This window comes from Populus alba, chromosome 4 (assembly GCF_005239225.2).
Source record: "Populus alba chromosome 4, ASM523922v2, whole genome shotgun sequence".
Lineage (NCBI taxonomy): Eukaryota > Viridiplantae > Streptophyta > Magnoliopsida > Malpighiales > Salicaceae > Populus > Populus alba.
In genome coordinates, this window is record NC_133287.1 from 1,279,654 (window position 1) to 1,306,065 (window position 26,412).

General features: G+C 36.6%; 4 protein-coding genes and 1 pseudogene across 4 annotated transcripts; 3 read left to right on the forward strand and 2 right to left on the reverse strand.

Moving 5' to 3' along the window:
• LOC118059049 (PR5-like receptor kinase) lies at positions 1–2,868 on the forward strand. Its single transcript, XM_035071860.2, has 3 exons — positions 1–423; positions 516–1,187; positions 1,585–2,868. The coding sequence occupies exons 1-3, from the start codon at positions 360–362 to the stop codon at positions 2,802–2,804; spliced, it is 1,956 nt and encodes a 651-aa protein (XP_034927751.1). The 5' UTR covers positions 1–359; the 3' UTR covers positions 2,805–2,868.
• Positions 2,869–4,156: 1,288 nt separating this feature from the next.
• On the reverse strand, positions 4,157–5,548 carry LOC118059058 (ATP synthase gamma chain, chloroplastic). The gene has a single exon (XM_035071873.2). The coding sequence runs from the start codon at positions 5,546–5,548 to the stop codon at positions 4,421–4,423; it is 1,128 nt and encodes a 375-aa protein (XP_034927764.1). The 3' UTR covers positions 4,157–4,420.
• Positions 5,549–8,082: 2,534 nt separating this feature from the next.
• Positions 8,083–13,314, reverse strand: LOC118058391 (uncharacterized; annotated as a pseudogene).
• Positions 13,315–14,862: 1,548 nt separating this feature from the next.
• On the forward strand, positions 14,863–15,815 carry LOC118059068 (transcription factor CPC). Its single transcript, XM_035071883.2, has 3 exons — positions 14,863–15,079; positions 15,176–15,266; positions 15,364–15,815. The coding sequence occupies exons 1-3, from the start codon at positions 15,031–15,033 to the stop codon at positions 15,455–15,457; spliced, it is 234 nt and encodes a 77-aa protein (XP_034927774.1). The 5' UTR covers positions 14,863–15,030; the 3' UTR covers positions 15,458–15,815.
• A 3,700-nt stretch (positions 15,816–19,515) lies between these two features.
• On the forward strand, positions 19,516–25,671 carry LOC118059077 (tRNA wybutosine-synthesizing protein 2/3/4). Its single transcript, XM_035071892.2, has 9 exons — positions 19,516–20,365; positions 20,730–21,141; positions 21,421–22,554; positions 22,715–22,844; positions 23,496–23,731; positions 24,060–24,195; positions 24,614–24,690; positions 24,933–25,039; positions 25,165–25,671. The coding sequence occupies exons 1-9, from the start codon at positions 19,588–19,590 to the stop codon at positions 25,263–25,265; spliced, it is 3,111 nt and encodes a 1,036-aa protein (XP_034927783.1). The 5' UTR covers positions 19,516–19,587; the 3' UTR covers positions 25,266–25,671.
• Positions 25,672–26,412: the final 741 nt, after the last annotated feature.

Genomic DNA, 26,412 nt, shown 5'->3' on the forward strand with positions numbered 1-26,412 from the left:
ATATGCCATGAACTTAAAAATAAATTTCTTATGATTTGATTTAAGATCTAAGTTATGAGTTATCCCATCTCTAGAACGAGTTATAACAATGACGTGGGATGCGGTGGCTCTGGTGAAAAAAGTGGGGCAGCCATATACCTTATTTCCAAGAAGGTGGACGAAAATCGTTCATTGCCTTGTGAGAACTTTCAACGCAACCTGTCCTAATCACAAAGTCGGTTCCGTAAGCGTGTTGAACTTTCCCTTCTCTTCATGACTGACCTCTGAGCCAAGCTTAGACCAATGAAAGGAAGAAAGATTGCTAGTTGGACTTCAAACTCCTCCTTCTTGTTGTTGTTAAATGAATTTTATCTCCTTCAATGTCTGTGATAAAATTACTTGTGCATTTATCTTCTTTCTTGGTCGCTCATTTATTCATTTCAGGTAAAGTCGAGAAATCTATTTCTGTTTCCAGCTCTGATTCTTCAACTTATTTTATTAATTGAGTTGTTTTTATGCTATGTTATTGCTACCAGGTGTTGTTTCAACAACATTTACAATAACGAACAAGTGTAACTACACAGTTTGGCCAGGCATTCTCTCAGCTGGAGGTTCAGCATATCTCTCCACAACTGGTTTTTCCCTTGAAAAGAATGAGTCAAAGACCTTAACAGCACCAGCTTCTTGGTCTGGACGGTTATGGGGCCGCACGTACTGCACCGAAGACTCGTCAGGAAATTTCTCCTGCATCACAGGCGATTGTGGCTCCGGCAAACTAGAATGTTCAGGCAGCAGTGGTGTTCCTCCTGTAACGTTTGCAGAGTTTACTCTTCGTGGTGATGGTGGCCTTGATTATTTTGATGTTAGTCTTGTTGATGGCTTCAACCTGCCTTTGCTTGTTGTGCCTTCTCATCAGAACTGTACAAGCATTGGATGTTTGGCGGATTTGAACGAATCATGTCCGTCAGAGCTTAGGGTTACCACTAGTACAGAAGGCAAGACTGTGGGATGCAAGAGTGCGTGCCTAGTGACTAGTTTGTCGATGTTTTGTTGTACTGGTACAAACAATACACCTGATACATGCAAGCCTTCTTTGTATTCTCTATTCTTCAAGAATACCTGTCCACAAGCTTACAGCTACGCTTATGATGATAATAACAGTACCTTCCGTTGTGCATCCACCGATTATCAAGTTACATTCTGCCCAGGTAAATATGCCATTCTCCAATTTGTGTAGTTTTATGAGTTGGGTATTTTATTTTTTTTAATCATTTCAACATTTAGAGGTAGTTTTGTGCATCTGAAAGTCAGGTAAAGAGTTCACAAACTATGAAGCTTAAGTTACCAAAAAACAGAGTGTAGACTGCAGATACTGCAAGAAATTACATCATAACAATGAATAGCTGTTTGGTATTTTAGCCATTCTAACATGTATTTTGGGAACTTGGGATCCATATAAGAGCAAGGCTATACAAAAACAAAAGTGCAGAGCCATGCCAGTGATGTGAATGAGATCATACTTTCCTTCTATCACTGCCTTTCACATAAATCCATCATCTTTTTGGTTCCATAATGAATCTACTTCAAAATCATTTTGTTTGGCAGGCAACACAACAGTTATTACAAAAAACAATTCTCGTCCATCGCCAGGGGAGATAGCACCAATTCCTCCACCAGAAATAAGGCCTGATACCACTTCAAGAAGACATTGGGTGCCAATTATAGCAGGAATTGTGGGTGGTGTTCTTGCCATCATTTCTTTTGTAGTTATTATTGTTTGGAGGGTTAGGTTGAGCAAGTCTAATGATACTGAGGAGGATGTGGAAGATGATTATGTAAAGCTAGTTCCAGGAATGCCTGTCAGGTTTTCGTATGAAGATCTACGCGTTGCAACCAATGATTTCAAGGAAACACTAGGAAGAGGAGGCTTCGGGTCTGTATTCAAAGGAGTACTTCCAGATGGAACAGGAATTGCTGTGAAGCGTTTGGATAAATTAGGCCAAGGAAAGAGGGCGTTTTTAGCAGAAGTTGAGACGATTGGAAGTGTGCACCATTTTAACTTGGTGAGGTTGATAGGATTTTGTGCAGAGAAATCATATAGGCTTTTAGTATATGAGTACATGAGTAACAGCTCATTGGACAATTGGATTTTTAAGAAAATACAAGGATCTTCCCTAGATTGGCAGACACGAAAGAAGATTATACTTGACATAGCGAAAGGGCTGACTTATCTTCATGAAGAATGCCGACAGACCATAATGCACCTGGATATAAAGCCGCAGAACATACTCTTAGATCCAAATTTCAATGCCAAAATCTCTGACTTTGGGCTATCTAAGCTGATTGATAGGGAGATGAGCCAAGTTCAACTCCCAATGAGAGGAACCCCTGGATATCTTGCTCCAGAATGGCATCAAGCATTAGGTCGCATTACAGTAAAAGTTGATGTATACAGCTTTGGAATTGTTCTCCTGGAAGTAGTTTGTGCACGCAGAAGCGTTGATCACTCGCAACCAGAGCCTGCCTTCCATTTGCTTAGAATGTTGCAGAACAAGGCTGAATACATTTTGGAATTTTTAGACGAATATATGCAGAGTGATAAAGATGAAATTATCAGGATGATAAAGATTGCTGCTTGGTGTTTGCAAGATGATCCAGAAAAAAGGCCTCTCATGTCAACAGTTGTAAAGGTGTTGGAGGGTGTAATGGAGGTAGATTCAAACCTGGTGTATAAGTTTTCACATGCACTGGCACCACCTCCTGTTGCTGATAACTATATTCTTTCAGCACCGCCACCAGCATCAGTTCTTTCTAATCCTAGATGACGTTGTAAAGATCTTTCATTTTTGCTAGCGAAAAAAATTATCAAACTTGTCATCGCTTAAACTACTCTGGTCTCTACAATGTCATTTTAACCAACGCATATGTTGTTTTGAGTGACTGATTTTTGTAGTAACATTCATAAATTAAGATTTGAGGAGTTGATTGAAGTTGTAAACGAATCAATCAATGAGCTGAGGTAACATAACAGTTCTTCTATGGGCTGTCGGGTTGAGTGATGTTATCAAGTAACATAACAGGTTCGATCATTGATAAGAACTCCAAGTGATTCATTCGCTTGGACCTTCCTGCCTCTTTACAAAAGGCTCTTCAATTCAGCAAATTGTGGAATTGATGTGGCAATACGTTATCGTGATTGTTTTGATTATTGGACTTTGATTTTCTTTCAACAGAGCTCTCGAGAGCGAAACTCTTCTTTAGGCAGAGGGAGCATCACCGCAAGGCAGATGACATATTGAATTGCAGAAACATCATTTTCAGGACAAATATAAAAACATAAAAATCACATCTTGTTGCACCCTCATGGCGTAAGTGTACTGTAAACTCATCAAGGATAAGGCAAAGGTTGGATCATCACAAATGATCAGAAATGTGGAGACCACCTTACAATTGCTTTGGATAGAATAGATTCTTTAGCTAATCACCACTAGTCGAATGCTAAGACAACTACATGATCAAAATGATATGAGGTTGAAAGGAGCCTAAGAGGTCAATTCAGAATATGAAAACGCTTGCAACAGATGTATATGACTTTAGCTTCATTGGTTACAAAGAGCTCTGCACGCCACTTATTGTCAGTCTGAGATATGGAGGTGGAAGGACAAAACCATTAATTGATTATGGAATCTGCTATTTGAAAGAAGGTTTTGGATGTAAAATAATTCCATTGAAAAAAGTTCCGGGGAGTTCTTAGAACTTGTAAAATGTGTACAAGTCATTAATAATCTGAAATTATCAGAAGAGCTGAAAATTATTTGTTCTTCGGGATGCCAGATTTAATGGCGAGGACTCAAAAACTTGTCTATCAATTGCATTCTGACTACTAACTTCCTGAAATCATTTAAAATCTAAATGATTTGCACAAGAAACTCTTCCATTAAACCAATCACAAGGCTCGCAGTAATTCATTGGCAAACTAAGAGGCATCAAAGTAAGAACAGATGGCAACAGCAGCTTTTTGGAATTTACAGCTTGAACTCAAAAATTTAGCAGCCTTGTTTGAGCTCAAAGGGAATTAAAGAAGCGAGAACCCTTGTGATTAAATCAAATTACAACGAGGACGAAGATCTGCAGCAACATTCTATACATATAGTGGAACATACATTGGACATCCCTGTAATGAAACCTCTTAAAAGGACAAGTAGTATAGATATCAGAGGAAAAGAAGCTGAAGCACAAAGATCAACAAGCAGAATGCTCCTGTTGCAAGATACATGGCATATCTCATCGTGCACATAATTTTTATAGGCGATTTGAGAATTACAAAGGGAGGGGAAAAAAGCACTGTATCCCAGAACTGTCTTAAAACAGGCATATTTGAATGAATAAGCAATCATCCTTGAATTTTACCTACAAAGATGCAGAATTGTGGCTAACATGATTAGGTTAAAGCATCGGCACCAGCAACAATCTCCAATATTTCTCCAGTAATCTTGGCCTGACGCTGCCTATTGTAAACCATGGAAAGGGACTTCTTCAATTCTGATGCATTATCAGTAGCATTGCTCATAGCACTCATCCTAGCAGCAAGCTCACTAGCTAGTGATTCTTGCAATGCCTTCAAAATCTGGCTGTTCAAATATAAAGGCAACAAGGCATCAAGAATCTGAACTGGGTCCTGCTCAAACTGTAAAATTGGTGAGAAATCTGTTGTTGCAGTCCTACTAACACCTCTCTCTACAGTCAATTTCCCTTCTCTTGTTGTCAACCTGAAGAACTCATCCTCGGCTGCATCAACGCACACCCCATTCACATCACAAATCTCTCCCTTTGGTGATAATGGAAGCAAGGTATGTATAACAGGTTCAGACTTCACAAGTGACACAAATTTTGTGTACAAAAGTTCCACTTTATCAACCTCCTCACTTACAAACAGTGAAAAGACATCATCTGCTATTGCTTGAGCTTCTTTAGCTGTAGGGAGACCACCTTTTTCAAGAAACCTATCAACTGGAATATAAGGCCTACGAAGAAAATAAGTGTTGCCCTTCTTTCCAACACTAATAACAGTATAGTCAATTCCAAGCTGCTTCAAGTCTGCGATTCTTGCTTCTGCTTTCTTGATTAAATAATTATTAAAACCCCCACAAAGCCCTCTATCACCAGTAACAACAACTAGAGCGACTTTCTTAACAGGCCTAACTTTTGTTAAAGGGGCATCAACATCATCAGTCTGAAGCTGTTCATTGATGTTATAGAGAACTTCAACAAGAGTTTCAGAGAAAGGCCTACCATTAACAACAGCCTCTTGTGCTCTCCTCACTTTAGCAGCAGCAACAAGCTTCATAGCCTCAGTGATCTTCTGCGTGTTCTTCACTGATTGAATACGAGTCCTAAGCTCACGAAGACCACAGTGAATTGGGGTCACAGAAGAGGATCTTGAAGGGATATTTGCAGCGGGTGAGCTTGGAAGCTGAAAAGGGTTGAGAGAAGAGCGAAAGGAAAGTGAAGTTGTGTCAGAAAGAGAAGGTTTTGAGGACACCAACATTGTCAGATTTGAGCAAGACATTGTGGTGATGAACTTGTTGGGGCTCTAGCTAGGTAACCAGGAGAGGAGAAGAGAAGGGAAAGAGGAATTTTAGGCTATGGTGAGGAGCCGTTTTGTGTGATTGGCTTATCTTTTTCTTGTTAATGGTATGGAGGAAAAGAGAGGAGAAATGAGTGGAGGGAAAGGAAGAGAGTGGATGAGGTTATGGGATAAGGATTTTGACCGTTGGGAGATTGCTTGAGGCATCAATTAATTGATAGACATATATTTTGTTTGTAATTAAATCATTTTCCATGATATTTTTAAGTCTAATACGAGGTTAAGGATGATTATGGTGGTATTTAATTCATTTTTTTGTGATTAATTAAATGACTAATAACCTGATGTAGCCGCGTGATCTCAGTTGGAGATTCGGGTAGCAGTGGAAAGCAGTCACTTGACAGATGCCACACATTACTGAAGGGTATATGCGGCTATGCGACTAGGATGCTCTTGAAGCAAGAAATATCAACTTTAACCCACCAAGGGATCCACCTCTATGGCTTGGTGCTGTAGTTTTAGCCTTTTAGGGCTCTGTCCCCTCCATCATTTAATCTAAACTTGACCATTCTGAACAAACAAACAGCGAGAGAAAAAGGAGCTCGAACCAATTACCAAGTCTTTGCATTCTATGATGAGCCATCATGCTAATTACTCCAGTTAGGGCCTTCACAACAAGCTACATATGCATGTCTCATGAACCAAACCATCCTAGCTTGTTTGTAAGTGTAGTTATTGTTGCTTTTCAAAGTATTTTTTACTCAGAAAAGCATGTCAATAATATTTTTTAATTTTTTAAAAATTATTTTTGAGATCAGCACATCAAAATAATTTGAAAACACTATAAACATATTAATTTCAAGCAAAAAAAAATTCAATTTTTTTCAGAAACACTTTTAAAAAGCACTCTCAAACGGCCTCGAAGCAATATAAAAAACTACACAAGAAATAGTTGTATAAATAAAAAGCATGCCCTTACCCAAACGAAAACTACGTTTCAAGAAGCACCTTCTTTTGATTAAACAAGAGCTTAAGAACACAGAAAGCTGAGCACACAGTTCTTCAAACAATCTTGTAACTGCAACACAGAATCGAAAGAGAATTTTCAAATCAACTAGCCAAAAAAGACTTATAATCTACTTAGATGCATTCTTATTAACAAACTTCGATAAAGGAATGCTCAGAAACATACTAAAATGATAGCAACACCATCCCATTTCACCAAATGAACAAATTACCAAGAAAACTAAAACTCCACTTGGTTTTACTTTTCACCTTTTTATTGTTCAGATAGACATAAATAATTGTGAATTAGAGCAGTATAATGATGTAATTGTTTTTACCAAAAAAAAAGTTACCTAGCATGCAGTTGTGAGTAAGATTATATTTTTAATGAGATGCAATTTTCATTGAGAGAATGATTGGAGACAAAATAACTCTTTCAGGTTTTTTAGGCTATAGTGTAGATATTGATTTGCCCTTTAAGGCACAAAATTTTAACCTTTAGGTTGGGAGCTTCTTAGTCTTTTCATTTTATTTGAAATAGTTCAAATATAAAATTTTTATTTATATTCAGAAATGGCTGACATGTGCAGGTGGAGCGTGCCATCCTGGAACATAAACGAGAGCTGCCTTACGGGCGACTTTCGATGCGCCTCGTCACCCCAAGCATAGTAGCGAGGTGCATGTGCCGAGGAGGCCCATAAAGGAGCTCCGAGCGGGGTTTTTCCCTCCCTCCCTCCCTCTCTACCTTCTCTCCTTCTAAAAAATCGTGCTGCCCATTGCAAATAACACATGGGTCAGGCATGATTTCAGACCCAAGTAACGTGGGTCAAACATGTTTGTCAAATCCAAGTAACGTGGGTCTAGTATTTTGCCAGGGCCAAGTAAAAATGAGTTAGTCATGTTTGTCAAATCCAAGCAAACATGGGTCAGATACTTTTGTCAGACCCAAACGAACTTGGATCAGACATCTTTGATTATAAGATGTATTTTAACTATTTAATAGTGGGTCTGACATCTATGACAGACCCAAACTACTTTGGGCTAGTGTGGTTTTCAGACCCAAGTTTCTTGAGTCTAACGTGGTTGCCAAACCTAAACCACTTGGATTTGGCACCATTACCAAACCTAAGTACCATACTCTAGGTCCTTGGCTTTGGTAGACCCAAACAACTAGGGTCTGGCACCCTCTACATCAAATTCAATTATCTTTCCATCATTTTGTTTTTTTTTTATTATCTCTCTTTGGTCACTATAGTTTTAAATTTTAAAACACTCAGTTTCATGTTTTCAAAACTTTTCAAATTGAAAAATAGCTAAGAAAGTTTTTACTTATCCTATTTGAGAACTTATCCTTACAAAGTAGCTTTATTGGGGTGGCAAAATCTTTGATTATAGTCGTCAAACCCTAGATCATTAGATTATCAAGTGTTCATGTTTTTTTATTAAAATAGTATATATTTTTTTTCAATAAAACCAACCCAGACCCAAACACTTTAGGTCTAACAACCATATCAAACTATAGATAGTTGGGTGTGGAAACCAATATTGCAGCTCAAAGGTAAATATGACAGACGGCCACTTTCTGAGGCCTGGAACAGTAAAGGATGCATTTGAAGGTTGGAATCACTGCCTCTTTCTTCAGCAATACATGCATTGTGAACTACTGCAGATTCTACTGGGTGTGAATCCGTGACATTGTTTGCTGCTTGATTACTCTTATCCCGTCTTGTGTCTACTGAACTGGAGGTTCTCAAATTTCCAGAATGTGGAAGCTGAGAAGCTATATTTTCTTTTCAGCATCACCAATCCGACTTCCTGATGCAGACACTTCGATACATGATCCACATTGGTTGTTTTTGAAAGCTGGCTGAAGAAATTATACGAAAAGACCGTGGAAGATTCACAGGGGTTAAATCTGGTGCCCATCTCACTATGCGCACACTATCAGTTTTACGACTCTGGTATGGCCGCAAATGGATTTGGGACTTCGAGGTACTCAGTGACATACAGAAATTTGATAGTTTGGTAGAATGGTATTAGGAGGGGAGGGCTTGATATGAGTAAGAGAATACTGATTAGAGCTGGATCCATAAGGAAACCCATTCATGTTATCACTCCAGAGTTGAGCTTCTCCAGGCCTCCAATTGTTTGGATGCTCTCTGGTGTTCGTATCCTCTTTTGACAGTGGATCACTGGAAATGACACTCAATGCACCTGGTCTCTAATCTGATAAAAATGCCTGATGTACATAAGCTTTGTTTGAGTTATCAACACAATCATCTCCACTGCTATTTCCTCCACCAGTTCTGTCTGCCTGATTGTCCTGTACTCGGCCAAAGAACTTAATGACATTAGGTAACACATTACACTGTGAATCAATGAGCCCAAGCTCAGCTAAATTATGAACTTATGAACCACGCCCAGCTAAGCTCTTTAACTTTATGAAACTGCGTAGCGACGATGTCAGTGCTTTATAGCACACATGTGTACAGTGAATATAGACACACCGTTGAGTGCCTGTGAGATTTTCAGAGCAATTGTACAGCCAAATTATGCTTCATTCAACCAAAACTCATAAAAAAAAAAAAAAAAGTAGCTAAATCATATGGATATTGAGTGACAAGGTAAGATGTTGATCCAGGATAATAGCATACCTTCTTGTGAAATGCTGGTTTCCAATTTGCTAAATATGCGGTTTTAGACCGTATCTTTGCTTCAGATATCCTTCTTTTCTTCTTTTCAGCAGCATCTTGTTTATATGACTTCTGAGTTCCAAGGGCAATCTGCAATTGCCAAGGTAACAAGGATGGATCCCTATGTGGGACAACAAATTTGCATAAGGACAACAAATCAAGTTTGTAAACCCTGAGTCCCTGGAGTGCATGAGGTTACATTAAAAATCAGACAGTCACAATCCAAATACTGGTCATCTGGAAAAAACACAAGAAATATCCAGGATGATATTACCTCCTGAATGCGTTCTGTCTCTTCTGCAGTCAACAAGGAGGTTTTCATTCTTCAAACTGCCTGCACAAAGTGAAAATATTAAATTTTCACTAACTAGAAGTAAAGAGGATATATTCCAAAAGTGAGCATCAAACTGAGTGAAGAACCCGACCAGCCTACACAGTAGATTTTGATTCGTTCTTCAATTCAATTCACTTTAAAATATACACACCCAATTAATTATTGTTGTGATCTGGTCTATATCCCTTATTTTGTTTCAAATTCAATTGGTTAAGGTTTTTCAACAAGCAGAGATACAGCTGAGAACTATCATTCATGGGCCTGGATTCAAGATATACCTTTATAGGATTTTCTGGTACCTTAGATGAACAACGATTTTTCTGCCTGACAAAAATCTGCAAAAAAGCAGCATATGTTGTTCAAGTGTCACAATAATACTAAATAAGACAACTATACATGTGATATTGACTTCAAACATCAGAAAATAAAAGACAGACCAAGAGAGTAGCAACACAATTCTTTATCACCAAGAGAAATGTACAAGCTACGGAAACCAATGACCAACTAGCATGGCAGGTTAAGCACATGGAAATGATTATTACAAGAACTCCAGAAAATATTATGCCTAATGAACAAGCAAGAAGGAAACAAAAATAGTAAGTACATAGCTGCAATGAGAAACAAACAACACATATTAGGTCATAATTAACCAATAACATCTTAATAGAAGCTCGCCATTCAGTCATGGTTTTTTTTTTTTTGGTAGCAACAGCACAAACTTTTACCACGGTATTAGACAATGGTCTCCAGTCTCAATTCAGAGAAACACAGATACAAGTGTATAGATCAGAGGCATACCAGAACAAAAAATAAGAAACCTATGAGTTACCTACCACTGACCAAAAGATATGGAGCCCCTATTTTCATTAGCAAAAAGTAGTAATAGACATGAAAATGGCAGGAGTCTATCGTTTAATTCTGGCAGCAGTTACTGGAAGCATTTATGTTTATAACAGGAATCTATGATGAAAACTACCCGATGCTTAGACTTGCATGGAAGAAAGCGTTGTTGAATCGCCTTCCAATCTGTATTATATTCCATGATGCCTAGTGCCAATAATCTGCATCCAAATCCATGAAAACTTTGAGCCTTGGTTATCTAATCTTATTCGTCACAACTAAAAACTATAAATTTAAATGGTAACAGCATTGATGACTGGAAGACAAAACAATAGTGGGATACGATATCGATGATTCCACATTTATAGTTTTTCAAAGGGCTATGATTCGGTAAATGCTTTCAACGAATTGATGATACAAATCCTGGTTTTGAAGGGTTTTTTTTTTCCCTGAAATCTTATACACAAACAGACTCCTAAGCCTGCTGTTTTCTTTAAAAAAAAAAAAAAGCTTTGGAAAAAAAAAACTTTGGAATAATGCTCCTAGACACAGTAAACATCTTTCTTGATTGAACAGTGGAAACTGAAAGAGTAGATGAGAGAAACTAAAGGAAACATTCCACTCACTCGTCCTATGAATCAGTAAAAAGGACTCGATTTGCAACAGCTGCAGGGGGTGGTTTATGAGGAAATAGAGCTGGGTTGAACAGTGGAACTAATCGCTGAGCTAACTTGCTAATATTCTTTGGGACCAATGCAATTGATTGCTTCTTGGTACTTTCAACAATGGAAGCAGCCAACGTCTTCTTGGGTGGTTGTTGACCAGGTGAGGATGGCACCGTATTGGCAGCAGGGGGGATGTTTCCTCTCATAACTTCACCATTTGCCTCACCTAATAACGGAAAACGAGGAAAGTAGAAGAGTGGTTCCTTTTCATTCCATGTTTCAGAACTTGAATTCAGAAAACGCTGCCGATACTCCCAGACAGCTGTCAAAATAATTCAAAATAATTGGCAGAACATATATAGTTTGAATGCAACAAGAAGAAAACAATTGCAAGAGAACTACATCCTGTTATAAACATCATCCATATATCTTCCAACTAAATTAAGCGGGGCTACATCCAGAATTGATACTACTGGACCATTTGTGAAAGGCATCCAAATCGAGTCAGCAATCTGTGAAGAACTTATTTTCTAGTTAGAAGTATGCTCATCTCTTCTTTGTCGAAGGGGGGTATTTTGAGATACTGACATCTGCAGGTTTAGAGCACGGGGTGACTCAAAGGTGCACTGTGCTGGCCAATGTTGTGCATTTCCTCTGATACAGATGAGCATATATATGGAGGACGAAAGCAAATACCAGGATATGGAACACTTTTGCAGGCTATTACATCATCACGTTTGTGAAGCATCTCAAAAATCAGTCCCTGAACCAGAGAGGCAAGGTGTTGCCGGGAAGAATCAAGAATGCAAAGAGAGAATACATGAACATGTAGCTGAGCATGTTCATGTATCAAACAAATTAACTGGCCTATTTGCTGTGGCGTAAACCCATTTATTAAACCACCCCCTTCTGCAGAAGACACATGGCTAGGAGCAGTCTTAGGTGCCAAAGTTCTCATTGACAGAAGGAAAAGGAGGAGGGAATCCATTAGGAAAAACTGGTAAAAGAAGGTGCGCAATGGCCTGTTTGACTGTTCTAAAAGCTTCTTTTCTACCTAGTCTCTGGCCGTCTTCCACCTCTCTCATACTTCAATCCCTGACCCTCATCCCTTGCACCATCATCAGCATCACTGTCAAGTCTTCAAGTTCAATCTCAAAATCCACATCATTATCCTCATCTTCATCATCAGCATTTTCACTGATCTCTTGATTTGACTGACCATCACCATCTCCGACAAGCAAAACAGCCGCAAGAGAAACTTCCTACACTCTACCTCGTCATCAACATTCGGAAGATCATCCTCATCATCACTCTCTTGAAGAAATGTCTCTAACTCATCCAGCGTAAAACTAGCAAGCGAGTACTTAGCCCTTGTTCTCTTACAAATAGCATCCTCGTCATCATCCACATCCAACGCAACCTTTCTCACCCCACTCTCCTTTTCTTGCTCGTTCCCATCTTCCACATTCCACCCAGAACCTGATTTCCTTCCTTACCCGTCCTATCACCACTACTCCCCAATTCCCTTTCTCTTTCCTCCTCAACCCCACTTGCCACAGCAACCTCCTCACCATGACTTAAATCTCCAACATCATCCTTTTTGCAATCACTCCTCACCTCCTTCACACCCTCCTCCAAACCTTCAACTTCAGAACTCAAACTTGACGAGGCATTCCCTTTAAAAAGGGATTAAGATCCATATATTCCTCCTCATCCTCTTCCACATTCTCATCCTCATCCGGTAACAATTATTTTCGGTTAGCCAACTGTTGACAAAGAGTAAGAAGACTAAATTATAATGTTTTGAATATAATGCACCATACATTGACTTTAGTCCCCATACCAATATGCCATCGTGTTCATCTCCTGACAATTTCAAGAAGTCCCCTTGCGGGGAAGTTTTTAGCTTTGAGAATCTTGTTTACGCTACTAACTTCCTTTCCTGCATTGCTTCATGTAATGTATAGTTTCAAAAGCCACAACAACATTATCAGTTATTGCCCTTCCTGGAACAAAGGCAGCCTGGGTTGGTGAGATGATTGCTGGCATTGTTCCCCTCAATCTGTTTGCCAAAACTTCGGCCCTCATTTTACACAGAACATTGCATAATGCAATGGGCCGAAACTCCTTCATAGCTTGTGGACTGTCCACTTTGGGAATCAGAACCAACAGAGTTTCAGTCAATGCAGCTGCGAACTCTCTTCTATCCATCCAATTCCTGCAAGCATTACAAATCTCGGAGCCTATTAGTGCCCAGAATCCCTGGTAAAATTTTGGATTCGGCCCGTCGGGACCTGGGATTTATCACTATTTAATTATTGTTTGTGGCTTAAATGTTATGTATATATTTACACAAATTGTATCTTTTTCTAAGAGTATGTCTGAGATCTATAAAAAGGCAGCTACGAAAGACATTTCCTGACTAGGATCTACGTTGCTTTCGTAGTATTGTTATTTGTAGGAAAAGTCCTTTTCCTTGGCTCTTTCTCGTGATGAATCTGTTTCTAATTGCTTGTTTTATTAAAAAAAAAAAAATCCATCATACAGTGATAAAACTCATCATCTCATTGAGGCTAAAAACTCCTAATAAAAATATAAATTTAATATTTTAAAAAATGAAGAGCAATTTAAAATACGGGTGGGGTACAAACTAACTAGAAAGAAATTGCCTTTATTTCACCAGAAGATGAGCCCTTTTCGTATGCTTATCCTTTTGTGATACGTTGCTCATTGCTTATTGGGTGGAGCCACGGCATTTGGTGATAAGAATCTTACTCTTGTGGAAGCTCACGATAAATGAGAATTGGAGAACTGATAGAGAAGCCAATGAGACGAGGGGTATCTCGATAATAACAAGGAAAAACATCATCAAGCCAAAGGATGAGTCAAAAGAAGAGAGAGAGGCAATGGTTTTTGGAGGATGATTTTGACAAGTTTAATTAAAAAAAACCATTTTCATCTCTATATATTTTCAAGGTTTTTTCTGTTTATTCATAGAAAACGAAGAAGAATTTTTTTGTCGTAGAAAACAAAAGAGAAAAATACATCAAGATTATTGAATTGATAGTTGAGTTTAGATTTGATATCAAAATTAAGCGTCGTGATTAACCCTTTTAAATTGCTTTGAATTATTGTATTTAATACATGTGGGATATTTTCACCAACTCTCCCTCAGTTAGAGCCTCTCTTTTGATGTTATCTTGTGGACTGAGCTGCCAGATCTTCATTGAGCTTGAATATCTCATTTTCATACCATATAAAATTGAAACAACAGTAATAATATTATCCACTGCTTTTACCAAATCTTCTTTATGCTATTGCTAGTCAATTTCACAAACAGTAGCTTCAAATAATTCAATCTTTTGAAAACTGGAACATTTTCCACCATCAATAATACAAGCTAATCATCATGTTCTACATGAGAGGTGCTGAGATTTTGGTCAATTTGAGCATCTACTTACAATTAAGAAAAAGATTTTCATCTCCAAAACATCATGGCTCATCATGGGAGTCTTAAAATAATGAAACATGGATAGGGATAAACGCCATGGCTGTCTTCCAAGAGGTCAAGCTGAAATATGCGTAAGACACTGAGATTCAAAAGAAGCAGTCAAAAAATACCACAGGACACCATCAAGCTGAATAATTTACAGACCGTGATGTAGATACATTGAAAATGACAGGGTTGGCAAGCTTCATCAATAAAAACAAAAGGTTAAATCTCTAGGATGCTTCATGTTTATTCATTTTGAGACACAACACAAAGAGCCAAGCCAACAAACAGCGATATATCACAACAAATCATCCAAGTTTGAAAGCTACCAGTCTTTTTTCAACAACCAAATGATGCCTGTGACTATAAATTCAGTGCTCCTTACATGCCCTTCTCCTACACCTTCATGACTTGCAAAGACTTCTTGTTAGAAAATGGCTGGCTCGGGTCACACCTCAGATAACACAAATCAAGATACCAAGGGTCACTTTTTCTCTTCTTTCTCTTCCTTTCCTTTTCTTAGTGTCACTTAGCTGCTGTAGTATGGTCTTGTTTTCTGATACGGATTGTTTGTTTCAGCTGCAAAGAGTAATCAAGACTCCAACCTGCAGGATTTCTCTGAAGATGAAGAGAATCTTATTGCTAGAATGTTTGGCTTGGTTGGGAAGAGGTTAGCTTGGTTTACATATCTTTTCCATTACATGTCTGCTGAATTGCTGATCTTTTAGTGTGAAGATTTCTGATGTTCTTTGGATGTGCATCTGTAGATGGTCACTAATTGCTGGGAGAATACCAGGAAGAACAGCAGAGGAGATTGAGAAGTATTGGACTTCAAAGCATACGTCATCAAAGGAAAGATGACTTTTGTTAGACATGATGATGGTACATATATGCATGGCCCTGGTAGAGAATTGAGTTTCTACTTTCTATGGATAAATCCAACAATTAAATAGTACTGTACAACAGCTACAGTTTATACGATTTTCTTAGACATGAGGCAGGAATTCAGTTCCCAATTCCTCAATTGGAGTTAGGGAAAAGCTAGCTCGGGGGTCATATGTGCATATGAGATTTCACAGGGAAATAAACAAGAAATATTCATGTGTAATTAATTATTGTAAAGATGTTACAAGATTGCACTAGTTTGATTCCCTGTTATGCTGCTGTAAGAATCTCTTTTAAGAAAAAAAAAATTAAAACTCGATCCTTACAATTTTAATTGAGTTGAAATAGAGTTTTATTTTATCAAATTGAATATTAACTTAACTTTGAAATTTATTTTTAACATCGTTAAAGCCTCAAATAAAATAAATCATTAAATATAATTTCATGTCAATTTAATAAGAAATGATTTAATTAAGAATAAAAAAGGTAAAGTGACAAAATAATTAAAGAAAGAAAAAAAAAACAATATGGATATCTATTGCAACATACCCTAGATTGTGTATTTTTTTTTCTGTTACATTTTCATTGTTCTTTTTAATATTTTCTTCATCTTGCATTTATACAAAATTGTGTTTCTGTTGGTTGCTCTTTCATGTCAAAAGGGCTTGGATAATGGATGACACTCTCAGCAATTTACTTTATATATTGCTTCGAATTTTTGGTTTAGCATAGTGTTTAATTTTATGAGCTTTGAGTTTTCCCAATGGGATTTTAACCCACTCAAGAAATACCCTGATTTTATTTCTTTTTTTGTTTTTTTTTTTTTCATGGCAGGGATTGGCTTAATGGGGTATGCTTCCTTTTTCTAAGAATTGGTTTTAGCGTGTGTTTGTTGTTAATATGTTTCAATTTATTTTTTAAAGTGTTTTTTAAATTTTTTTATGTAAAAAAACATTAATTTAATAATTTTATGTGTTTTTTTATAGTTTTAATGCGCTGATGTTAAAAATAAAAAAAAATTATTTTCTTCTATATATTCAATTAAAAAATAATTTTAAAAAATATATTTCATCTTATCATCAAATACATACTAATTAATATTTTTCATATTAAATATGTATTTTTAGTACACTCCATAAATTCAATTGGGTTAATTATTGTAGGAAAACATTTAATGTAGATGGAAGCACAAAAAACAACAATAAATATTAAAAAGATAGAATTTGATAATAAAAAAGGATTGCAAATACAAAACTTAAATTCTTAGTTTTGTTCTTTAAATTAAAGTCTAATGAATTCTATCTTTTTTAAAAGGTTCAGAATTCCTTTAAATATGCTAGAAAACCAACCTTTATAAGGTAATAAAATTTTAAAAATCAATGAAAATATCCATAAAAAATAACAAAATGGGCTCAAATAAGATCTTTTAAACTTAATCTGAGAAAATTTGTGTAACGCATTAACTGATGAAGTGCCACTTTAGAAATAGATATCAAGAATCTCTTGTAAAAGTTTGAGTTTGATACAATCATCAGATCGAAAATAATAACCCATTTTAACCACTGTATTGGTTTGACATGACTAAATTTCCTCTTAAACCTACCTCTCTCACACTAATTTATAAAAAGCATTTACTAGATTATTTACATAGTCTGTTTATAGTATATTCTCATCTAGTTGTAACATATTCTTATTCAACTACTTGTAACCTTCAATTTCTAGAACCTCAACTACATCAACATGAATTTAAGCTCATTTGTTTTTGTTTCAAATGTGTATTTTAAAAGAATTGATTTTTTTTTCTTTGATTCAAATTGTTTTTTTTTTTATGTTTTCATATCGTTTTGATGTACTGATACTAAAAATAAATTTTTTAAAAATATTATTTCAATGTATTTGTAAATAAAATTTAAAAAAAAAAAAAAACTACTATCACAATACCAAACAATCTCTTGTAAGGATTTTCAGGCTTAAGAACTAGCTTATATAGAATTATTTATGTATTCTATCTGACTTTTTAATATTTGTAAGCAATTAATAAAATTTTCAAACCACGAATATTAATCATTATCAACTAACAATTATAATTTTTAAATTATGACATGTAATTCGAGAGAACTAAATATATATTCCTTAAATTGTAAACATTAAATCTTTTAAACAGAGACAAATTCATAATCCAATAAAACTTGATCATTTGTGTTTAATATTTCTTTGCGTAAGTTTTTTAAACTTAACTTATTTTTTAAAATCAATATCATAAATTTGCATAAGAAAAATAAAATTCAGAAATTAATTAGAGAATTGAACAAAAATTTGAATCATTACTAATAATAATAATAATAATGATAATAATAACAAATTAAACTTTCCAGAAAAAAAGTAATTAAAAGCTAAAAAATTTTGAACTTTCCTCCATTTTTGCCACTCCCCCCCCCCTCCACAAAGAGAACCATGGATCAAAAAGCTTTGTAATTGAAATTTAAGGACCAAAATGAAAAAAAACAAAAAAAAATTCAATGGCCAGGATCCCATACCTCTATGCGAACGGCTAAGATGGCTCAACACCTATGCTGCACTATAAGAACCGATCTCTATATTATGATAATTGGATCCCTCTTTTACATACAATATTTATAACCATGCGGTCTTCAGTTTAACACCTTCCATGTATGTATCTAATAAAATTTCTCATTTTAACATTGTCTGTTTTTTTTTTATTATTATAAAAGTGTTTTTAAAAAAGTTTTAGTTTTTTATTGTTTTAATATTTTTAGATTATTTTAACCTGTTGATTTTAAAAAATAAAAAATATGGTTTTAACACATTTCCAAATAAAAAAAACATTTTAAAAAAACAACTATTACTCCAACACCCATCTTTATTATCAAAACTCAGGTGACCCCGACATTGATTTCCAATGGCTCAACACCATGAAATCATCAATTTAAATATATATCCCATGTTCTTCATGGGACAAAAAAGGGTAGAAAAGCGTGCTCTTGCACTTAGATATTGTGTTTTACTTCAGCAACGATAGCATGCATGAAATGAAATTTTGTTGCAGCAGAAAAACGCAATGAAAAGGTTAAAGCCACGTACGTACCCTTTGAATGATCATGACTCTTGAAACTCTTTCTGGAATAGCCACTCACTCGTCTTCTTCCCCGCAAAACCTCTTAAAACTCACACTCTTCAAGTAAACACAAAGAGCATGGCAATGAAGATTCAAGAGCTGAATCCCAGATTCTTCCGTGTTGAAAACCAACAAGGAAACAATAACTTCAATGGCATAGCTGTAATATTGTCTGCTGTATTTGCAACAGTTCTATCGCTTGGAAGCAACCTCCTTTCGCCGAAGCTGCTGATCTAAGGATTCAGGCCATCAAAAATAAGTTCTTTAAATGAGTTCAGTCTCATTTGTTAACTTCAATTGTTGATTTTGTACTCTTGAAGGCTTTTACGTACGTTTCGCAGGCATCAGCATCAGCTGACTCAGGGTGTTTGAAATTACAGTAAAAGTGTTTTGATGTTTTTTAAAAATATATTTTGTATGAAATTGATAAAAAAAAAAATTTACTTTGTGATGATTTTAATGTGTATTTTAAAAATGCATTCGGACATATTTTATTTTTTAATAATTTTGATATATTGGTATTAAAAAATAAAAAAAATATTTTAATATATTTTTAAATAAAAAGGTTTTTATAACGTGATATTAAGTAATTTTTAAAAGTATTATCAATTTAAAATATATAAAAAATAATGTTTTTTATATAATTTTATTTTACATAGATACATAAAAATTATTAAAACACGGCTAAAATATATTAATTTAATATTTTTTTAAAATAATAATTTTAAAAACATTTTAAAATAAAAAGCTTCCGCACGGATATTCTTAAACATGCTCTGAGTGCAGCGAACAGTGCTCCTGGCCGCACTCCCAAACGAACTGGGCCATTAGGACCAAAACCCAAGTATCAAAAGCCCAAAGCAACCTCTCCTGAAAAGCCCCTAAAACCCTTCTTCTTCTTCTTCTTCTTCAACAGTGAGGAAGGGCTTATTTCATCTTCTCCAGACACGAACTAGGAACAGAGAAAAGCATGGAGTTTGAGAAGAGGAAAGCAGCAACGTTAAGCTCACTGGCATCCTCAAAGACAGATAAATCACCAAAAGGAACGGTAGACACACACTTAATCCCACTCATCAACACCATCAACTCTCACCCTTCTTACTTCACCACAAGTTCCTGCTCCGGCCGTATCTCTATCCTCTCCCAACCGAAATGGACCCCAACACCACCCACCAGTAAGAAGAAAGCACGTGGAGGGTCCTGGCTCTTCATCTCCCACGACCTGGCCAATCCTAACTCTCTCCTCCCCCTCCTCTTCCCCTCTGAGCCACCCTCTGAGTCGACCGATTTTACCACTGAGTCTTCCAGTTCAGCAGATGTGCCCTCCGAATCAGCAGCTGGGTTGGTAACCGAGTTGGTGTTCCGGTTCGAGCCATTGATTATTGCTGTGGAGTGTAGAGACATTGAAGCTGCACAATTTTTGGTTTCTTTTGCTATAAAGAGTGGGTTTAGAGAGTCAGGGATTACAAGTGCTAATAACAAGAGGGTTATTGTGGGGATCAGGTGTTCTATAAGAATGGAGGTCCCTTTAGGTGATAGTGATAGGATTTTGGTGTCAGAAGAGTATGTGAAGTTTCTTGTTGACGTGGCGAATCAGAAAATGGAAGCTAACTGGAAGAGAACTCAAGGATTTTTGAGTGGTTTGATAGACAATGGGTTTCAGAGGCATAAAGTTTCAGAGAATGGTGAGCGCCGAGATGGGGATGATGATCAGTCGAAGAGAACAGCAAATGGGGATGCTCATATTGGTAATCTTTATTAATTTCTTGAGTTTTTTATAGCTTATATGTCTTTAGGTATTGTGAATTACAGACTGACTTTGAAAGATTGTGTATTCAATAGAAACACATGTCAAAGTTTCTGACTTTGAAAGTTTAGTAGACTATAATTTTTTTGTCTACTGTATTGATTTTAGCATATTCTTGCAATTCTGAATTTAGCTATTTCTCTGTGTAAGTGGTTGGAATGTTATAATGTCGCTGTTACATAGTGATGTATATTGTATATGTCTGATGTGTGAATTTTTTACAGATTATATACATGTGATTGCAGGAGACTTTTCGTTTTAATATTACTCCAAAGTTTGAGTCTTTGAATCATTGGCATTGGCAGGGATGGTAGGAGGAGGAGAAAAGGCTGCTGATTACAGTTTACCTGTTTCTTCGATCCTAGTTGCTGGTGAATCTGTAGAGAAGCTTTTCCTTTGGGGTCACTCTGCTTGTGTATTGGATAATGGAAGCAATAAAAGTGTTATGGTGTTTGGTGGTTTTGGAGGGATTGGAAGGCATGCCCGGAGAAATGATTGTTTTCTGCTTGATCCGTTCAGTGGAAAGTTAAAAGCAACTGATGTTGAGGGTGCACCATCTCCACGATTGGGTCACACAGCTTCTTTGGTTGGTGATTTAGTTTTTATTATTGGAGGCAGAGCTGATCCTTCTAGCATTCTGAATGATGTTTGGGTTCTAGATACAGCTAATATGGAATGGAAGCGGATACAATGCACTGGCAGTGTTTTCTCTTCAAGGTGAAGTGTTGAGAACATTTATATTACTTTCTTCAGTTCACATTTTAGTCTCCCTTTTTTTTGCCCTTTTGATATGTAATGACAGGCTTTATGAATTGTTCGTCAAAGAAACAAAAGAGTGTATCCCATCTTGCAAAACAACTGTTGATTTTGTTCACCTTTCTTTGCATCTTTAAAATCTCTTATAATGGATTCCTTAGAATCCATGCATCATGTGTTTTTTTTCCTTGGAATGAATGACATATTTGTGCTTTTGAATTCTTTATGTATGTTTCGCAGGCATCGGCATTCAGCAGCAGTAGTTGGCTCAAACATATATGTATATGGTGGGCTTAACAACAATGATACAATCTTATCATCCTTGCATGTTTTTAACACTGGAAATCTGCAATGGAAAGAAGTCTTGGGTGATGGGGAACGACCATGTGCTCGTCATTCTCACTCAATGCTAGCATATGGGTCTAAAATATTCGTGTTTGGAGGATACAATGGTGAGAGAGCTCTTGGAGATTTATACAGTTTTGATGTTCAAACATGCATGTGGAAGTTAGAAAAGACAGCTGGAAGAAGTCCACATGCTAGATTTTCCCATTCAATGTTTGTCTACAAGGATTTTCTTGGAGTCATTGGTGGTTGCCCTGTTGGACAACATTTCCAAGAGTTGGCATTGCTTGATCTGCAGTCCCATACATGGAAACAAGTAACACTTGATTATATTGGCAAAGAGTTGCTTGTGCGAACTACAGCCAATGTTGTTGGTGATGATCTTGTTATCATTGGGGGTGGTGCAGCTTGTTATGCATTTGGAACAAAATTCAGCAAGCCATTTAAAGTCAACTTGCTTCCACTGGTACCTTTAGGAGACAAACTTATGCCAACAGAGAAGAATGTCAACTTTAGAGTTTCTCATGCTGAAAATGCAGAGGCTTTAACTCAGAGTCCTGTCATGAACTTTGAGGCTGAGAAACATCAGTTGGTTTCTTATAACTGGGTACTACAACTTGAAAAGAAGTATGCGAAAATGGGGAAAGACATACTGAAGAATTTTGGATGGTTAGATCTTGGGAGGAAGGTTTATACCAAGGAGGATGGGTTACATATTTGTTTTCCTATCACAGAAAAATTCTCTGCCATGTTTCTGGAAAAGCATGATCAGGATGTGGACATGTTTGAAGAGGGGAATAATACTTTTGTATGTGAACCATTTACAGGAGGAGGAATTTTGTTAAATGAGGTGTCCTGTTCAACAGCCTTGAACTTCCTTAAGAAATGTGGTGCCACTAATTTAGCAAATGAGGTTGGTGAAGTTAGAAAATCTTCCAAATCTCCCTTTCAAACAATGAATGAATCGATTGCCTTGTTGATTAAACAGAAAGACCTGGCAGAAACACTACTAGAGCAGCTGCCAAACAGGTTAGTTTGTCAGGAACTTTATATCTTTGGCATCTGTTGTTGTGCTGAAGTGTTGTAAGTTGAGGTCACGCCACATTGGTTACTGAGAAATATAATTATTGAGATTGTTGCTCACCTTTTTTTTATATCGTTCAACCTGTCAACTTTTCTGTACATTCAGATGGGAACGACTTGGGGATATTGTGGTGCTTCCAGCAACATCCTTCAAGGATCCATTATGGGACTCAATCAGCAAGGAGCTTTGGCCTATCGTAGCCAAATCACTTAATACCCGCCGTGTTGCTCGCCAAGTATGATAGAATGTGAAATATTTATAAACTGGAGTTGATATGTTGCTTGCTTACAGACGTTTTTTTTTATTTTAATTTGTAATGTATCTTATTTAATAATTTGTTATTGCCAAGCTCATACATTTCTTTGAGCCATGATTATCCAACATTTGAAGTTTTCTAACTGCATGCTGAGGCTGTAGTATCCTAGGTTGATTGGCAGAGGAAAGATACTAGTTGAAAGTATGAATTTTTCTACATGAGTTTAGAAATGTTGGCATTGATGTATGATTTGTATCATCACACTTTAGTGCGGTAACTTTGATTGTTAAAAGGATCTCTATGCATAATCATCAGGCAGCATCTTGCTATTGCTAGGATCTATTTATGCATACTTTCTTTTGTTAGTTTGCTGTATAAGCATAATTCTTGCATTTCTATGCGCAAAGGACTGAGTGTCATGGATATTTAGTGCATACTGCTATTTTTATGTATAATCATATTTCCCAATGTGTTTTATTAATCATATGCCACTGCTATGATATGCTCATAAACAGTATGCCATAAAAAGGTTCTTGAATTTCAATTGGATAAAGGTTTTCTTAAGCTTACAAAAATTTTGAAAGTATTGTTGATTCATGTATTCATTCTGTGAATCTGATGGTATTTTAGGGGCGAGTTGCATCCACTGGAACAAGGGACAGTACTTTGGAGATTCTGGTAGGAGATAATGGGTGGGTTGATCATCGAGAAAATGGAATTCTCTATTCCTTCGATGCTACCAAGTGCATGTTCTCCTGGGGTAATCTTTCTGAGAAGCTTCGTATGGGAAATCTGGAGTGCAAAGATGAGGTTGTAGTGGATTTGTTTGCTGGAATAGGATATTTCACATTGCCATTTCTTGTCAGGTAATATGTGATTTATATTAGTCTGTGTACAAATTGAAATTCAATTGTTAGTACTTTTCTCTCTGTTAGAAAGTCTGATTGTTTCAAATTCAATTGGTCTTTTACTTATCAATGTCTGGAGAAGTAAAAATTTGGGTAGATAATTTCGAAGGTTTGATGATTGGTTTTGGCCTTGAACACCTCCTAAGTTCAACTTCAATCAAAATGGTGGAAGTTATTCATGAAGTAGTTTAGTTCAATCTTCAATTCTACCAATTTATTAAGCCTACTTTTCATTGTTTCACTTTTGTTTGTATTTGATTTTGAGTTTTAATGATGTGTTGATTAGGGCCAAAGCAAAACTGGTTTATGCTTGTGAATGGAATCCTCATGCTGTTGAGGCACTCAGACGTAATCTTGAAGTAAATTCTGTCTCTGATCGATGTATTGTACTTGAAGGAGATAATAGGATGACAGCTCCTAAGGTACATTTTGCTCTGGTCATTGTTAATGTTTTACTTGCAAATTCTCAAGTTTTTTGGGTTTGTCTATACTGAATGCCTTTTTATTTGTAGTTGTGAAAGGGGTGGGGGTCTTAGATTTTGTTGTTACCAGTTTTCAAATTTAAAGTTCTTGTTCTTTGCACCACTTCTCTGGTGCGATTGGACTTGGTGTGTTTGTCTGTAACTTGATACTTTCTTGATTTATATTGAAGCATGCACCTAACTTTCAGGTCACCTGGCTTGATTCTTTGATATGTTAGCTGCAATCCAATGTGGTTCCATAATGTACATCTTTTATTTTTTTATCATGTCCATAACAGACATCCTCTACCAAGATAAGATGTGCATCAGTTACAAGGATGTTGTACTATTACATATAAATCAAATTGCTTAATTGCAGGGAATTGCTAATCGAGTTTGTCTTGGTCTTCTTCCAACAAGTGAGGGCAGTTGGGCTACTGCTGTTAGGGCATTAAGGTGATTTATCCCAACATTATACATTGCTCATCTCTCAATGATCTAAACACGAAACTTTCATACCAAGTTTATTTTTAGCTCGAAACATTCATCTCCACAAAATGTTTAAACATCCTTCGAGATTTAAGCCACATTAGCAGTGAAATTTTCCACAGGGTTAGTCCACTCTGGTTTGACCTTTCCTAGCCAATAGTAAAATGCCTGCCTTCTCTCCCTTTCTGATGGTAGCACTAATAATGCAGGAGCGAGGGTGGGATATTACATGTGCACGGGAATGTGAAGGACTCACAGGAGTCTTTGTGGACCGCACATGTTGTGAAATCTATTGATGAAATAGCTAGATTCGAAGGTATCGTCTCTGGACTCTGGGTCTCCTTCTGAAGTTCATTTAACAAGAGCACGCAATGCCAAGGTTGTCATAGTTCACTCTTGACATGCTAAGTTCACTCTTGACATGCTGCTGCTTATCTGCAGGTCATTGTTGGGAGGTCTCAATAGAACATGTGGAACGAGTAAAATGGTATGCCCCTCACATCCGCCACCTAGTTGCCGATGTGAGGTGCAGCAGCTTCTAAGATAACACTAGAAACACTGTCCTCGTTCAGGGCAACGAATTATTCTCCTGCCAGGAAAGTGGCAGTATTTGGAAGATGCCACATGTCAAGCTCCATGTTGATCACCTTATGGTAATACCCCTATCACAAAATGTGGCATGTAGAGCCCCAGGAGCTCAAAAGAGTTCTGAACATCATGTGGATGCTGGAGAGATTAGGAGTTCAAACATTCTTGCAGTCAATTTTTTGAGAGATCTGTAGAAGAAAGCAACACTTTAGAAAAAGGCATTTGTTATGTAACTTCCATGCATATTTTTTAGACAGAGAAAATAGTATGGTTCATGTGGACCAGTTTCCATAGGACAACTTTATTTTATAGTGCCGACAGCTTTACTGATGGTGTATGACGATTACCCTGTTCTCCCTCCACGCTTTCTCTGATATCCATAGAACAATCGCATGCACTTCGAAAGGTGAATGAATGATGGCTAGAAGAAGTTGAATGGAACCATTAGTACTATCTTATGTTTGAGGAGTGAATTAGTCATAGGGAGAGCTTAGAATTCTCTACATTCTCATGGTAGGCTTGTTCTTCTGTGCCCTATTATTAAACGAGCAGGCCACCTTTGGCAGCCAATGATGTTGGAGATTTTTCTGGCTCCACTGGATGTTGAAATTCACAGCTCTTTGGATAACAGAGAGTTCCTCTGTGCTTACATGTAAGCTTACTTGCCATGGCTGGGCCCTTTTGTTACTTAATCATCATCCTTGCAATTAATTTGGAACTTGAAACTTGGAACAGTACATCATTCTTGTTGAGAAGTAGATTGCTAGATGTGGTCCAGTGTTATGTTGTAGGTCCACATCAATTATTATTATTATTATTATTTTAATATGGATGTCCGGCCCTGTTTGCAGGCACATTAACTAATTTCTCAGGCTCTAAAGTTAATGACCAAGTGAAATGACTAATTGAGTTATATCTTTCAGAGGTTACATGAAATTATTTTTAGTTTAGATGTCATTGGCTTATTTTAAGTATATAAAAAAAAACCTCGATGATTGAGACTATATCACTAGTTAAATAAGTGGTTTTATTTTAATTAGATAAAAAAAATAGTGATATTAAACAAATAAAAATTAAAAAATTTTTTTTTTTTCAAGAATA

What these genes read in the sequence shown, in the direction of transcription:
- LOC118059058 (XM_035071873.2), bottom strand. Translation starts at nt 5,548, where the DNA reads ATGTCTTGCTCAAATCTGACAATGTTGGTGTCCTCAAAACCTTCTCTT.
- LOC118059049 (XM_035071860.2), top strand. Translation starts at nt 360, where the DNA reads ATGTCTGTGATAAAATTACTTGTGCATTTATCTTCTTTCTTGGTCGCT. An exon ending in CGCTCATTTATTCATTTCAG is followed by an intron (nt 424 to 515) that starts GTAAAGTCGAGA and finishes TATTGCTACCAG; the next exon opens with GTGTTGTTTCAACAACATTT. An exon ending in TCAAGTTACATTCTGCCCAG is followed by an intron (nt 1,188 to 1,584) that starts GTAAATATGCCA and finishes TTTGTTTGGCAG; the next exon opens with GCAACACAACAGTTATTACA.
- LOC118059077 (XM_035071892.2), top strand. Translation starts at nt 19,588, where the DNA reads ATGGAGTTTGAGAAGAGGAAAGCAGCAACGTTAAGCTCACTGGCATCC. An exon ending in AAATGGGGATGCTCATATTG is followed by an intron (nt 20,366 to 20,729) that starts GTAATCTTTATT and finishes TGGCATTGGCAG; the next exon opens with GGATGGTAGGAGGAGGAGAA. An exon ending in ACATTGCCATTTCTTGTCAG is followed by an intron (nt 23,732 to 24,059) that starts GTAATATGTGAT and finishes TGTGTTGATTAG; the next exon opens with GGCCAAAGCAAAACTGGTTT.
- LOC118059068 (XM_035071883.2), top strand. Translation starts at nt 15,031, where the DNA reads ATGGCTGGCTCGGGTCACACCTCAGATAACACAAATCAAGATACCAAG. An exon ending in CACAAATCAAGATACCAAGG is followed by an intron (nt 15,080 to 15,175) that starts GTCACTTTTTCT and finishes TGTTTGTTTCAG; the next exon opens with CTGCAAAGAGTAATCAAGAC. An exon ending in TTTGGCTTGGTTGGGAAGAG is followed by an intron (nt 15,267 to 15,363) that starts GTTAGCTTGGTT and finishes GTGCATCTGTAG; the next exon opens with ATGGTCACTAATTGCTGGGA.